At 37.1% G+C, this 15,082-nt stretch overlaps 1 protein-coding gene across 2 annotated transcripts in view; it reads right to left on the bottom strand.

Moving 5' to 3' along the window:
• Window positions 1-15,082, bottom strand: part of DTWD2 (DTW domain containing 2) — a 174,952-nt gene that overhangs the window by 119,283 nt on the left and 40,587 nt on the right. For both annotated transcript variants that reach the window (XM_032272811.1, XM_032272866.1), the window contains exons 2-3: window positions 13,529-13,619; window positions 2,067-2,161 (exon numbers count right to left, since the gene is read on the bottom strand). In XM_032272811.1, the coding sequence (XP_032128702.1) occupies window positions 2,067-2,161; window positions 13,529-13,619 (186 nt within the window). The remainder of the gene's footprint in view (window positions 1-2,066; window positions 2,162-13,528; window positions 13,620-15,082) is intronic.

Raw genomic sequence — 15,082 nt, 5'->3', positions numbered from 1 at the left:
CACAGACCTTAATAAAGTCATAATCTCACAGGTCTCCCTTTCCCTCTCACCCAATGGTTGAATCTCCTGCTGTTTCCAGACTTCCCTTTGGCCTTACGCTGACATCCTGACCTCTCTGGTAAATGCGTGTAATAAACTTCTTTCCTTTCATGCATTTTGGCTTCACTTCCTCATTGTGTCTCACCTGACACAGCCATACTATAGTATTCTCAATATTACTGAACGTCTTTAACAAGTAACTATGTGAGGTGATGGATACGTTAATTAGCTTGACTGTGGTAATCATTTCACAATGTATACATATCTCAAAACATCACACTGTATACGGTAAATATAACTTTTATCTATCAATTATTAGGGAATGTGTTCTCTTTCCAGGTCCATGAGGGGGTGTAGTTTTAAGGGCAAAAATTTCCCAGCACCATGCCCCTCTCCCATCTCTCTCCATCCAGGAGATTTAACAGTTTATGTTTGAATTTCGTGGGTGTGGGAGGAAACTAAGAGTCAATCACCCCAGTAGAAGTTTAAAGGAACTCCTTTCATTGGCCAGAGGAACTTGGGAAGGTGAGAATTTCTCCCAGGATAAATTCCCCTGCTCCTTCACCCATGCCGGATTTCCAGCTCCCTGGAATCCCCTACCACATGGTGGGATTTTCCCCTCTGGAATCCCCTTCCACAATCTTCATGGAAGTCTTTCTCTTCTTTTTTCTCTACCTAAATAAAATCAGCTTTCTGCAACACTTCTTGGGTCCAGTATTTACTTTTATGAGCATATGGCGCACCTGCAGTGGTCCTATCACTTATTCTTTAGAGACTGGAGGCCAAGAACCCACAGCATTCTCTCAGGAAAGCTGTGCCTCACCAGCACCCAAGAAAAAACCCAGTTACAAATTATACTTCAATAATGCTTGACCAATTCATAGTTAATAATATCATAGTTAATAATGTCCACAGCTAATATCACAGTTAATAATGTCATAGCCAATATCATAGTTAATAATGTCCACAGAGACTGGGACCAAGGTAAAGGTGTTGGCTTTCGCCATTTCTAATAAACATTATACTAAAGTTACCAGTTATTGCAATGAGGCAAGAAAAAAAAAGGGTAAGTATCAGAAAGGAATAAATATAAACAATACCATTTGCAGATGACAATGCTGCTTACATAGAAAGTTCCAGAGAATCTACAGAACAACTTCCACAACAGATGAATTTAGAAAGTTACTGGATTCAGGGTTAATATATAAAAACCAACTGTTTTCTGATATACTGGAAGCAAAAATTTGCAAAGGACACCTTTGTTTAAAAAAAAAAAAAAAAAAAAAAGGTGTACGTCTCTTAATCATTCCCCCACAATTTCATCATGTACTCTAATAAAAGCTGAAATTAATCATTCAGTTACCACACTTACATTGAACTGCTTTAATTTAAAATTCATCAGCAAATAATAATTTACTGGGCAGGCCCAGTGGCTCATACCTGTAGTCCCAGCTACTCAGGAAGCTGAGGTGGGAAGATCACTTGAGCCCAGGAGGTAGAGGTTACATTGAGCCAAAATTACACTGCTGCACTCCAGCCTGGGCAACAAAGTGAGATCCTACCTTGAAAAATAGTAACAATAATTTACTGAGTAAGCACCATATTAGACACCATAGGAAAAAAACTGAACTAAATCTAATACAAGAAATCTACTAAAAAAAAAAAAAAAAAATGTTGTAGAAGATATTTAAAAAAAAAAAAAAGAACCCTACCATCTACCAACTGGAAGGCACTTTTAACAAAAATGATATAAACACTAAGTATATTTGCCTTTTAAGCTAAACATATATTACTATGAAATTCAGATAATGCTATCATTCCTTAGTTGAAACCTTTTTTTTTTTTGATTTTGTTGTTTTCGTCTTGTATTATTTTGTGTGGTCGGGGGTTAGCAGAACTTAAATTTTTTTACTATATCCACTCTTTAGACCATGAATAAGCTGAAAGAAATGAATGACCTGAAAGAAACGATTATTAAAGATCTGTATAGAAAAGAAATATTTACATTGCCCTAACAGTTAATTTACCTTTCTTCACTGAAGCGACGACCGATCTTTACTTTGCACTTGTCCTGGGGGAGGCACGCTGCTAGTAGAGGAACTGTCCGCAACACTTTGTTTTCCTTTAATTAAAAAATGAATTAAAACATAGATTTTTACTTAGATATATACACTTTTAAATATTTTATGATGAACATCTGATTTATAACTTTATGTATAAGTTTCACAAGTCTTTTATTAAAGACCACAGCTTAATAAAAAGAGGTAAAATTTCTTTGCTTTATCAGTATTAACAATAACACAAGCACACCTTTTTATTCTATTTGGGTATGTTTACAGGTTTACTGATCAAAGAAGATTACATTAATATATATAATGATTACGATTATTAAAATGTAAATTTGTGTTTAGCTAAATTGAATCATTTATTCTGACAAGTTTTTTATTTCATGAGTAATTACATTTTGCACTATGTCAGCTTGAAGATAATTGCCTAGGTCTTATGCCTCAAAAACAAGGAAGTGCTCAGAAAACAAAACAAGAGGTTCTTCCCAGCATAGCCTCTTTATTTAAACTAAAAAAAGAAAAAGAAAAAGAAAACAAAACAATGGGACATGTCAAAGGGACAGAGAAGCCAATCTCAAAGAGCTCCCAATGGCTAAAATTGAACAATTTGAGCAACAAAATAAATAACAAAATACTGGGTTATAACCCAAAGTACAAATTAAGAGTCCAGAATGATATAAATAAATGACTTAATGGGGGAGAAGAAACAAATCTTCCTTACAAAAGAATTCCAAATAATAAATGTAAATACTTCCCCTTCTAGAACATGAAGCTTAATCTCTTCCTCCCACTTGAGTATGGCTGGATTTATGGCCTTGCTTCCAAAGAATATGGGGTATGGAAAGAGAACAAAAATAATAACTTTAGAGTGGAGAAATCTGGGGGCCATTTTTGAAAATGCCATTAACTTGATTATCGTGAGTGGTTTCTTCAATATTCTAGCTTCCAACACTGGAAACCATCTTTCTTGTTGCCACGAGAATTCCATCTTGAAGCCCATAGAGCCAAGTGATTTGTTACTCTGCCTTAGGTGGTTTTAGGACATTTTCTAATGTTTAATAGAATGTTCTTCTCTCCTTACCATCACCATGAGACTGTGACACAGACTTAATCACTTTCTAAACCTTTATCAAAATAATACATGTATACATATCAAATTAAATAGGGCTAAAAGATTTAAAATGCCACAGTTGTTCCCAGATGTACTCCCCAGTACCACTTCCTGGAGGCAATCATTTTAACTCTTTTGGTTATTTCTTCTGGCAGTCATCTCCATATATCCACATAATATACGGGTTTTTTCCCCTATTTTTTGATTTATCAATTTTAGATATTATCTAAAAACTACCAATTATCATCATAACAGCTAATATTAAAGCACATATTTCTAAGTGCAATACACAGAGAGAGAAAGAAATATAACTTTTGTCATATCCATTTTACTAATGAGGCACAGAGATATTAATTAACTTGCCCAAAGTTACAGAGTTTACAGAACTATTAAGAATTTGGCCAGACACAGTGGCTCATGCCTGTAATCCCAGCACTTTGGGAGGCTGAGGCAGGCAGATCATGAGGTTAGAGATCACGACCATACTGGCTAACAAAGTGAAACACCATCTCCATGAAAAATACCAAAAAAAAATTAGCCAGGTGTGGTAGCACGTGCCTGTAGTCCCAGCTACTCAGGAGGCTGACGCAGGAGAATCACTTGAACCTGGGAGGCAGAGGTTGCAGTGAGCTGAGATCTCACCACTGCACTCTAGCCTGGGTGACAGAGTGAGACTCCGTCTCAAAAACGAAAAAAAAAAAAGAATTTGAACTCAGGCAGTTTAGCTCCAGAGTCCTTAAGTAGTGCCTCTCATAACAAATGAGGATTTAGCTTTCCAACATCACTCCTTCTTCTCACATCTAATATTTTTATTTAAGTCAGTAAACAGTATTTGCATCTTCATGACTAAATATACATTGTTCACAAAGGCCAAATAGTTTAACATAAGATTTCTTTCTTGTAAAGCTTTTTGTTATTTTTGAGATAACTTTTCTGTTTTAATCATTAAGTAATTTTATATACATGTGTAGGAGTTCAGTCATGGTGGTGGGAAAAATTGTAAAATGGATACAAACCCTCTTGAAAGGTTTGGCAAAGCCTTGGGAAGAAGTTTATGGCTGAAGGTAGCCAGTGTAGGGCAAGTTACAAGAGAGTGCAAGGAAATTTATCCAGATTAGTTTGTTTACCTGTTTCCCCAGAAACCAAGCTTTGACCATCCTGAGAAAAACTGTTACCTACTCTGGAGATCCATAAAGTTAATAACCCACAAATGGTATTTGCTTTAGGCCTTTGTCATTAAATTTATACTAAGTAAAGGCCCCTAGGCCCCCTTTTCAGGCTGCTTGGGCTGCCGACTTTTTATAGCACCCTCCACAGTGTCTGTGAGTGGCCTGGTCCCCTAGCCCGCTCTTTCACTGGATATCTGTGTCTGAGGGCACCTTTGTTCAACCGTCGCTGGGTCAGGGTCTGTGGGTCAGACCCAACATATATATATACCTATTCTGTGAAATGCTCCATCATATCACGTCCATATCATCTCCTCCACCAAGTCTTCTTTTTCCAAAACCCCCTCCAAGAGCCTATCCAAATGGTTTTCAGTAACTTTTTGATGGGAGAGTGAAAAAACTAGCATAACCTTTTATTGAAAATGGTGTGCTAAAGTTAAGCACAGGTAGCCCATTATTAATAAGTTAGATGAAGATTGGAAAATTCCTTTGCTGAATATGGGCAGGCATGGTGGCTCATGCCTGTAGTCCCAGCTCTTAGGGAGGCAGATGCTGGAGGATACCATCTGAGTCCAGGAGTTTGAGACTTACCTGGGCAATATAGCGAGACCCCATTCTTAAAAAAAGAAAAATAGTAATAAAATAGAAAATTCCTATGCTGAGAAGGAAAAACTGTAGGGATGTACTTGTATACACATAAAATATGTTTGTAGCACACACAATGATGAATGAATTAAACCATGGATTAATAATAGTAAAAAATAAATTTAAAACATTTGAGACCCGGGGAAAAAAGGTGGTTATGAATTCCGCTGCAGGAAACGTACATGTACTTGCCCAGCAGCTCTGAACAGAACAGCGAAGCTCACAGCTCAGCACTTGAGTTCCCATAAGGGGCAGACCACCTCCTCAAGCAGCTCCCCATCCACTGTATAACCAAAGAGACACCTCATACAGGAGAGCACAGGCTGACATCTGGCGGGTAGCCTTCTGGGACAATGATAACAGAGGAAGAAATTGGCAGCAACCCTTACTGTTCTGCAGCCGCTGCAGGTGATCCCCAGGCAAGCAGGATCTGGAGCGAACCTCCAAAAGTCCTACAGCGGGGGACCTGATGATTAGAAGGAAAACTAAGAAACAGAAAGAAATAACTTCCTCAGCAACAAAAAAGACATCCACTCAGAGACCCTGTCTGAAAGTCACCAACCACAAAGAACACAGGTAGATAAATCCACAAAGATGGGAAGAAACCAGCCAAAAAGGATGAAAATACCCAAAACCAGAATGCCTCTCCTCCTCCAAGGGATTGCAACTCCTCACCAGCAAGGGAACAACAAGGCTGGATGGAGAATGAGTCTGATGAATTGAAAGAAACAGGCTTCAGAAGGTGGGTAATAACAAACTTCTCTGAGCTAAAAGATCATGTTCTAACCCAATACAAAGAAACTAAGAATCTTGAAAACAGGTTTGATGAAATGCTAATGAGAATAAACAGCTTAGAGAGGCACATAAATAAACTGATGGAGCTGAAAAACACAACACGAGAACTTCGTGTAGCATACACAAGTTTCAATAGCCAAATCGACCAAGCAGAAGAAAGGATAGCAAAGATTGAAGATCAACTCAATGAAATAAAATGAGAAGGCAAGATTAGAGAAAAGAGAGTAAAAAGAAATGAACAAAGCCTCCAAGAAATATGGGATCATTTGAAAAGACATAATCTACATTTGATAGGTGTACCTGAATGTGATGGACAGAATGAATCCAAGTTGGAAAACATTCTTCAGGATATTATCCAGGAGAACTTCCCCAACCTAGCAAGGCAGAGGAACATTTGAGTCCAGGAAATACAGAGAATACCACAAAGATATTCCAGAAGAAGAGTAAGCCCAAGGCATATAATCATCATATTTGCCAGGAATGAAGGAAAAATTGCTAAGGGCAGCCAGAGAAAAAGGTCGAGTTACATGCAAAGGGAAGCCCATCAGACTCACAGCAGATCTCTCAGCAGAGACCCTACAAGTCAGAAGAGAGTGGGGGCCAATATTCAATATCTTTAAAGAAAAGAATTTTCACCCTAGATTTCATATCCAGCCAAACTAAGCTTCATAAGTGAAGAAAAAATAAAGTTATTTATGAACAAGCAATTGCTCAGAGATTTCATCACCACCAGACCTGCTTTACAAGAGCTCCTGAAAGAAGCACTAAACATAGAAATGAACAACCAGTACGAGCCCCTCCAAAAACAAACCAAATAGTAAAGAGCATTGACACAATGAAGAAACTGCATCAACTATTGGGCAAAACAACCAGCTAGCATCAAAATGGCAGGATCAAATTCACATATAACAATATTAACCTTCAATGTAAAAGACCTAAATGCCCTAATCAAAAGACACAGACTGGCAAATTAGATAAAAAGTCAAAACCCATTGGTGTGCTATATCCAAGAAACCCTTCTCACATGCAAAGATACACATAGGTTCAAAATAAAGAGATGGAGGAAGATCTACCAAGCAAATAGGGAGCAAAAATAAGCAGGAATTGCCATCCTAGTCTCTAATAAAATAGACTTTAAACCAACAAAGATCAAAAGAGGCAAAGAAGCACATTACATAATGGTAAAAGGATCAATGCAGCAAGAAGAGCTAATGATCCTAAATAAATATGTGCCCAAAATAGCAGCACCCAGATACATAAAGCAAGTTCTTAATGACCAACAAAGAAATTTAGACTCCTACACAATAATAGTGGGAAACTTTAACACTCCTCTGTCAATATTAGACAGATCAATGAGACAGAATATTAACAAGAATATCCAGGACTTGAACTCAGATCTGGACCAAGCAAACCTAATAGACATTTACAGAACTCTCCATCCCAAATCCACAGAATATACATTCTTCTCAGCACCACATCACACCTACCCTAAAATTGACCACATAATTGAAAATAAATCACTCCTCAGCAAATGCAAAAGAACGGAAATCATAACAAACAGTCTCTCAGACCACAGTGCAATCAAATTAGAACTCAGAATTCAGAAACTAACTCAGAACGGCACAACTTTATGGTAACTAAACAACTGGCTCTTGAATGCTGGCTAGATAAACAATGAAATGAAGGCAGAAATAAAGATGTTCTTCAAAACCAATGAGAATGAAGACACAACATACTAGAAACTTTAAATGTGGAAGCATTAAAAGCAAGGAAAGATCTAATATCAACATCCTATCGTCAAACCCGAGAGTTAAAGCAAGATCAAAAAAACTCAAAAGCTAGCAGAAGACAAGAAATAACTGAAGGAGATACAGACATAAAAAAAAAACCCTTCAAAAAATCAATAAATCCAGGAGCTGGTTTTTTGAAATGATCAACAAAACAGAACACTGGCCAGATTAATAAAAAAGACAAGAGAGAAGAATCAAATAGATGCAATAAAAAACGATAAAGGGGATATCACCACAGATTCCACAGAAATACAAACCACCATCAGAGATTACTACAAACAACTCTATGCACATAAACCAGTAAACCTTGAAGAAACATACAAATTCCTGGACACTTGCACCCTCCCAAACCTAAACCAGGAAGAAGTAAAAACCCTGAATAGACCAATAACAAGGGCTGAAATTCAGGCAGCAATTAATAGCTTACCAACCAAAAAAAGCCCAGGTCCAACTGGGTTCAAAGTCGAATTCTACCAGACAACAAAGAGGAGCTGGTACCACTCCTTCTGAAACTATTCCAAACAATACAAAAAAAGGGAATCCTCCCTAAATCATTTTATGAGACCAATATCATCCTGAAACCAATATCATCCTGATACCAAAACCAGGCAGAGACTCAACAAGAGAAGAAAACTTCAGGCCAATATCCATGATGAACATAGATGCAAAAATCTTCAATAAAATGCTGGCAAACCGATTGCAACACCACATCAAAAAGCTTATCCATCACCATCAAGTAAGCTTCATCCCCAGGATGCAAGGCTGGTTCAACATATGCAAGTCTATAAACGTAATTCACCACATAAACAGAACCAAAGACAAAAACCGCATGATTATCTCAACAGATTCAGAGAAGGCCTTTGACAAAATTCAACAGCCCATATGCTAAAAACCCTCAATAAACTAGGTATTGACAGAAAGTAGCTCAAAATAATAAAAGGTATTTACGACAAACCAACAGCCAATATCATACTGAATGGGCAAGAACTGAAAACATTCCCTTTGAAATGTGGCACTAGACAATTGGAAGTTCTAGCTAGTGCAATCAGGCAAGAAAAAGAAATAAAGGGTATTCAATTAGGAAAGGAGGAAGTCAAATTGTCTCTATTTGCAGATGACATGATTGTATATTTAGAAGATCCTACCGTCTCAGTTCAAAATCTCCTGAAACTGATAAGCAACTTCAGCAAAGTCTCAGGAAAAAAAAATCAATGTGCAAAAATCACAAGAATTCATATACACCAATAACAGCCTTAAAGAGAGCCAAATCAAGAATGAACTGACATTCACGACTGCTACAAAGAGAATAAAATACCTAGGAATACAACTAACAAAGGATGTAAAGGACCTCTTCAATGAGAACTACAAACCACTGCTCAACAAAATAAGAGAGGAAACAAACACATGGAGAAGCATTCCATGCTTATGGTTAGGAGGAATCAATATTGTGAAACTGGCCATACTACCCAAAGTAATTTATAGATTCAATGCTATCCCCATCAAGCTACCTATGACCTTCTTCACAGAACTGGAAAAAAATACCTTATGGAACCAAAAGAGAGCCCGCATAGCCAAGTCAATTCTAAGCAAAAAGAACAAAGCTGGAGGCATCATGCTACCTCATTTCAAACTATAATACAAGGCTACAGTAATCAAAACAGCATGGTACTGGTACCAAAACTGAGATATAGTCCAATGGAACAGAACAGAGGCCTCGGAGGCAATGCCACACATCTACAACCATCTGATCTTTGGCAAACCTCACAAAAACAAGCAATGGGGAAAGGATTCCCTGTTTAATAAATGGTGTTGGGAAAACTGGCTAGCCATGTGCAGAAAGCAGAAACTGGACCCCTTCCTGACACCTTACACTAAAATTAACTCCAGATGGATTAAAGACTTAAACATAAGACCTAACACCATAAAAACCTTAGAAGAAAACCTAGGCAAAACCATTCAGGACATAAGCATGGGCAAGGACTTCATGACTAAAACACCAAAAGCATTGGCATCAAAAGCCAAAATAGACAAATGGGATCTAATTAAACTCCAGAGCTTCTGCACAGCAAAAGAAACAATCATTATTAGAGTGAACTGGTAACCAACAGAATGGGAAAAAATTTTTGCAATCTACCCATCTGACAAAGGACTTATATCCAATATCTACCAAGAGCTAAAACAGATTTACAAGAAAAAAACAAACAAACCTATTCAAAAGTGGGCAAAGGATATGAACAGATACTTTTCAAAAGAAGACATTTATGAGGCCAACAAACATATGAAAAAAAGCTCATCTTGGATAAAAGGCCAAAACCCATCGGTATGCCGCATCTAGACCCATTTCACATGCAAGGCACAAAGACTCAAAACAAAAGGATGGAGAAAGATTTACCAACCAAATGGATAGCAAAAATAAATAAATAAATAAATAAAAAGCAGGAGTTGCAATTTTTGCCTCTGATAAAATAGACTTTAAAGCAACAAAGATCAAAAGAAGCAAAGAAGGACATTACATAACGATAAAAGGATCAATGCAACAAGAGGAGCTAAAGATCCTAAATATACAAGCACCCAATAGAAGAATATCCAGATATGTAAGACTTATAAGGAGACTCAGACTCCCACACAATAATAGTGGGAGACTTCAACATCAATATCAGACAGATCAATGAGACAGAAAATTAACAACGATATCCAGGACTTGAACTCAGATCTGGAACAACTAAACTTAATTAACATTTATAGAACTCTCCACTTTAAATACACAAAATACACACTCTTAACAGTACCACATCACGTCTACTTATAGGTTTAAATGAAATATTGGTTGGCTGCTTGTTTGTTATTTTCTTCCCTCGTTTTTTTTCATGTCTCCATTATTAAGCACAATTATAGGCACACCCATTTGTAGACTGCATTCTAGCCCGGGCAATAAAGCAACACCCCCGTTCTCTCTCCCTCTTCCTCTTCCTCTTTCTTCCTCTCCTTCATTCTTTTATTTTTTTTTTCATTATTATTCTTTTTTTTTCTTTCTTTATTATTCTTTTTTTTCTTTCTTTCTCTCTTTCTTTCTTAAAAAAAAAAATGCTCATCATCACTGGTCATTAGAGAAATGCAAATCAAAACCACATTGAGATACCATCTCACGCCAGTTAGAATGGCAATCATTAAAAAATCTGGAGACAACAGATGCTGGAGAGGATGTGGAGAAATAGGAACAATTTTACACTGTTGGTGGGAGTGTAAATTAGTTCAACCATTGTGGAAGACAGTGTGGTGATTCCCCAAGAACCTAGAAATAGAATTTCCATTTGACCCAGAAATCCCATTACTGGCTATATATCCAAAGGATTATAAATCGTTCTACTATAAGGACACATGCACACAAATGTTCACTGCAGCACTATTTACAATAGCAAAGATGTGGAATCAACCCAAATGCCCATCAATGATAGACTGGACAGGGAAAATGTGGCACATATACACCATGGAATACTATGCAGCCATAAACAACAGTGAGTTCGTGTCCTTTGTAGGGACATGGATGAACCTGGAAGCCATTATTCTCAGCAAACTGACACAGGAACAGAGAATCAAGCACCACATGTTCTCACTCATAGGTGGGTGTTGAACATGAGAACACATGGACACAGGGAGGGAAGCATCACACACTTAGGTCTGTTGGGGGGGACTCGGGGAGGCACAGTGTGGAGGAGGGAGTTCGGGAGGGATAACATGGGGAGAAATGCCAGATACAGGTGATGGGGATGGAGGCAGCAAACCACACTGCCATGTATGTACCTATGCAACAATCCTGCATGTTCTTTACATGTACCGCAGAACCTGAAATGCAGTAAAATATATATATATAAACTTTTGAAAACTTTTTTTTTAAAAAGGCTAAGCATGATGGCTCATGCCTGCAATCTTAGCACTGTGGGAGGCTGAGGCAAGAGGATCACTTGAGGCCAGGAGTTCAAGATCAGCCTGGGCAACACAGTAAAACTCAGCTCTATAAAAAATAGAAAGAAAATATTAACATTGTCACAAATCAATGAAACACCCACATTAAAAAAGCTATGTTATATCTAAAGCCACACAATGAAAAGGCACCATATTGTATATACTGCAAAATGAACGCAGTATTTGCCATCAAATCTCAAGTGATTTGGATTTTTTTTTTTTTTTTAAGATAGGGTCTTGCTGTATAGGCCAGGCTGGAATGCAGTGCCACAATCAGAGCTCACTGCAGCCTAAAACTCCTGGGCAGAAGGGATCCTCCTACCTTAGCCTCCCAAGTAGCTAGGCCTATAGACATGCACCACCACACTTGGCTAATTTTTTTTAATTTGTAGAGATGGCGGGTCTCGCTAATGTTGCCCAGGCTAGTCTCAAACTCATAGACTCAAATGATCCTCCTTCCTCAGCCTCCCAAAGTCAGGCCTCCTCAAAAGTCAGGCTTTGAGTTTGCTGCTAGCCTCAAACGTCAGGTTTTAACCAAAACTGCTATGGCCAACAAGCTATCATTTTACATAAATTTGAGCTGTACATGTCTTAAGTTTAACTGCAATAAAATAGTGCTAGCGACTAAATTGTCAAAATCCTGACAAAAGCATGATGCTGTTAAGACTGAGGAAAAGGCCGCCCACCAAATAGAGTAGTTAACACTTTGCAATAAAAGAAAAAGTGTTTTTAAGTCTGAGGCATGAGAATTGCTTGTCCCGGGCGGCAGAGATTGCAGTGAGCTGAGACTGTGCCACTGCACTCCAGCCTGGGTGACAGAGGGAGACTCTACTTCAAAAAAAAAAAAAAAAAGTGTTTTATCATTTGAAAGAAATATTTTTTTTTTTTTTTGAGACACAGTCTTGCTCTGTCACCCAGGCTGGAGTGCAGTGATGCAATCTCGGCTCACTGCAACCTCTGCCTCCCAGGTTCAAGCAATTCTCATGCCTCAGCCTTCTGAGCAGCTGGGACTACAAGTATACAGCTAATTTTTGTATTTTTAGTAGATATGGTGTTTTATCATGTCGGCCAGGACGGTATCAATCTCCTGACCTCATGATTCACCCGCCTCAACCTCCCAAAGTGCTGGGATTACAGGCATGAGCCACCACGCCTGGCCGATTAATTTCTTTTATGTCTCTGTTAAAGTCTTCGAGTGACACAGACTTTACAAATTTAAAAAATAATTATACCTTCTTAGAAAGCCTGATTGGGTCTATGATGTCCTCAGTTCCTAAATACTGAAAGACTTTTAACTATAATTTGCACTAAATACATTTCATAGTATGCATTGAGTAGTTTTGTATTAATTATAATTTATGGTTTTCTATGACCTCCTTCCTCCCCGCTTCATTACACAGCTGATCAAGAGTTACAAACACACATATACACTGGCACATATGCATAATTTTACCAGTACAAGAGAGTACTGATTTTAAAATCTTTACATATAGCATGCATTATAAAATATACATGTTCCTTCTATTCATCTAAAATAAACCAAAAATTTCTTTATACATTCACACTGTAAGACTAAAATTGCCAAAGTTACCTCTACTGTAGCAAGAAAAGACATCAAGGAACATAAGCTATGACCAAAATTTAAAAAGCAATGATTTTCTTAGCTCTTTACTCACAAATCTCATTTTTTCTTCATACAAAATTGTTGGAGTTTTAAATTTCTATACTATTCAGTAACACAGATTTTATGAAATGTTATCTCTGTCTAGAGCACATGATTCTATACTATCATATGAAATTAAAAAGAAACTATCTTTTCCAAAAGAGAAAGCATTTATCATCAACTTCTTTTCAGAAATGCTAAAGAGCTGGTGAGGATAAGTATGTTTATCTTGGTGTTTCCTCTTGTGGACTCACATTCTGTTTGAAATGGTGTATTTTACAAAATCTTACCTCTGCTGGATGCTGAATAATAATCAAGTGGGTAGAGATAGGCAGAGGGTGCGCTGGGAGAAATGGACACAAACACACTTTCTGAGGCCGGCTAAAAGGTAAAAAGAAAAATAAAACTGGTAAATTTTTAAAATACAATAACAATTTCTTAAAATGAACTTAATCCCAATGCATTTATACAAAGAGGTTTGCTAAAGCTGACTTCTTTTCAAAATAAAATACCAAGAATGAATTTAATTAATCAGACTTTAGACATGAGAATTTGGAGAAGATTCAAGTAAATTCTTTACCACTTACATAGATTAATGCACCTCAAAAAAAATCTTATCTTAGTTATATTTAGAGAAAGAATGCTTATAAGTCACCTGGTCCCTTTATTCAAAAAAGACACTTCTAATTTGCATTCCAAATCAAGAAGAGATCCCACATCAGAGAGAAACCTGGCAACCCTTCTATATCATTTGAAGTTGAGTAAACAATAAGATGATAAAATATTAAAATACAAACACCATCTAGAGAAAAATACTAATCAGACTTAGCCATCAATCAATACAGAGGGTTTATCAATTGTGAGAATAAACTCAAATAGGCATAACCAAATTATATGTGGCTAGAGTATACTAAAAGAATATTTGCCTTTCCCATTTAACTTATCCTTTGTTACTGTTTACATTGTCATTTTCATTTTACTTGCTTTTTAGTGCTTTACTATTGTTTAGGTAACTTATACACAGTACAAAGTTCAGATAGAATTAAAGGGTATACTTCTTATCTCTGCCCTTCAGCCTATGGTATTCTCTTCCTTTAGGGGCAACCAATGATGAGTTTTTTATGTGTCCCTCCAAAGGTACTGTATGAATAAACATTTATATTTTACCATTAAATCTTATATTTGGTATGCATATTTATAATGTGAAATTCATTAGGCAGCCAGAGTCCAGATATGGGAGTAAATTTTTCACAAATGATCACAGGCCAATGTTATATGCCATTACAATATTATACAAACAAATGTTATTTGTTTGTAAATGGAATTTCCAATAAATAGCATACACACTACTACAAAGCTGATCACTGTCAACTCTTTCCTCAACTTTACTTATGTGGAATTTTAGACTAAGGCTAAAAAAATGTTTATTAATAAATCATAGAGTGTGGGTAAATTGGCTCAAACATCTGTTATATATAGCCTCTCACTCTGTAAGAAACTGCCAAATCTATGCTCTGAAGAAATGATCTAAATATCTTAGCCAGAAGTAAAATCACATGATATATGACCCCACCTTTTCTTTCCAACCCCACTGAACTTGGAAGGAAAGATTAACCCAAGAAAAATCAATACACCTGATTTCCAGTGACTTCTGAGATGATTTGGTATGATTGTTCTGCCCCACACTCGATTTCCTCTCAGGAATATGAGGAGATTTATGAGATGGAAAGTCTTTCTGTGGTCACAAGAGGAAACACAAAAGAGGGGCAAACAGCAATTGATGGAACTGGGTGCACTGACAAACAGATAGAGGACTGCTATAAGAAAGGATTCCTTACTCAGTA

This window comes from Sapajus apella, unplaced genomic scaffold, assembly GCF_009761245.1.
Source record: "Sapajus apella isolate SASKATOON/1434 unplaced genomic scaffold, GSC_monkey_1.0 scaffold1, whole genome shotgun sequence".
In the NCBI taxonomy this organism is placed as follows: domain Eukaryota; kingdom Metazoa; phylum Chordata; class Mammalia; order Primates; family Cebidae; genus Sapajus; species Sapajus apella.
This window is presented reverse-complemented; position numbering and strand designations above follow the sequence as displayed.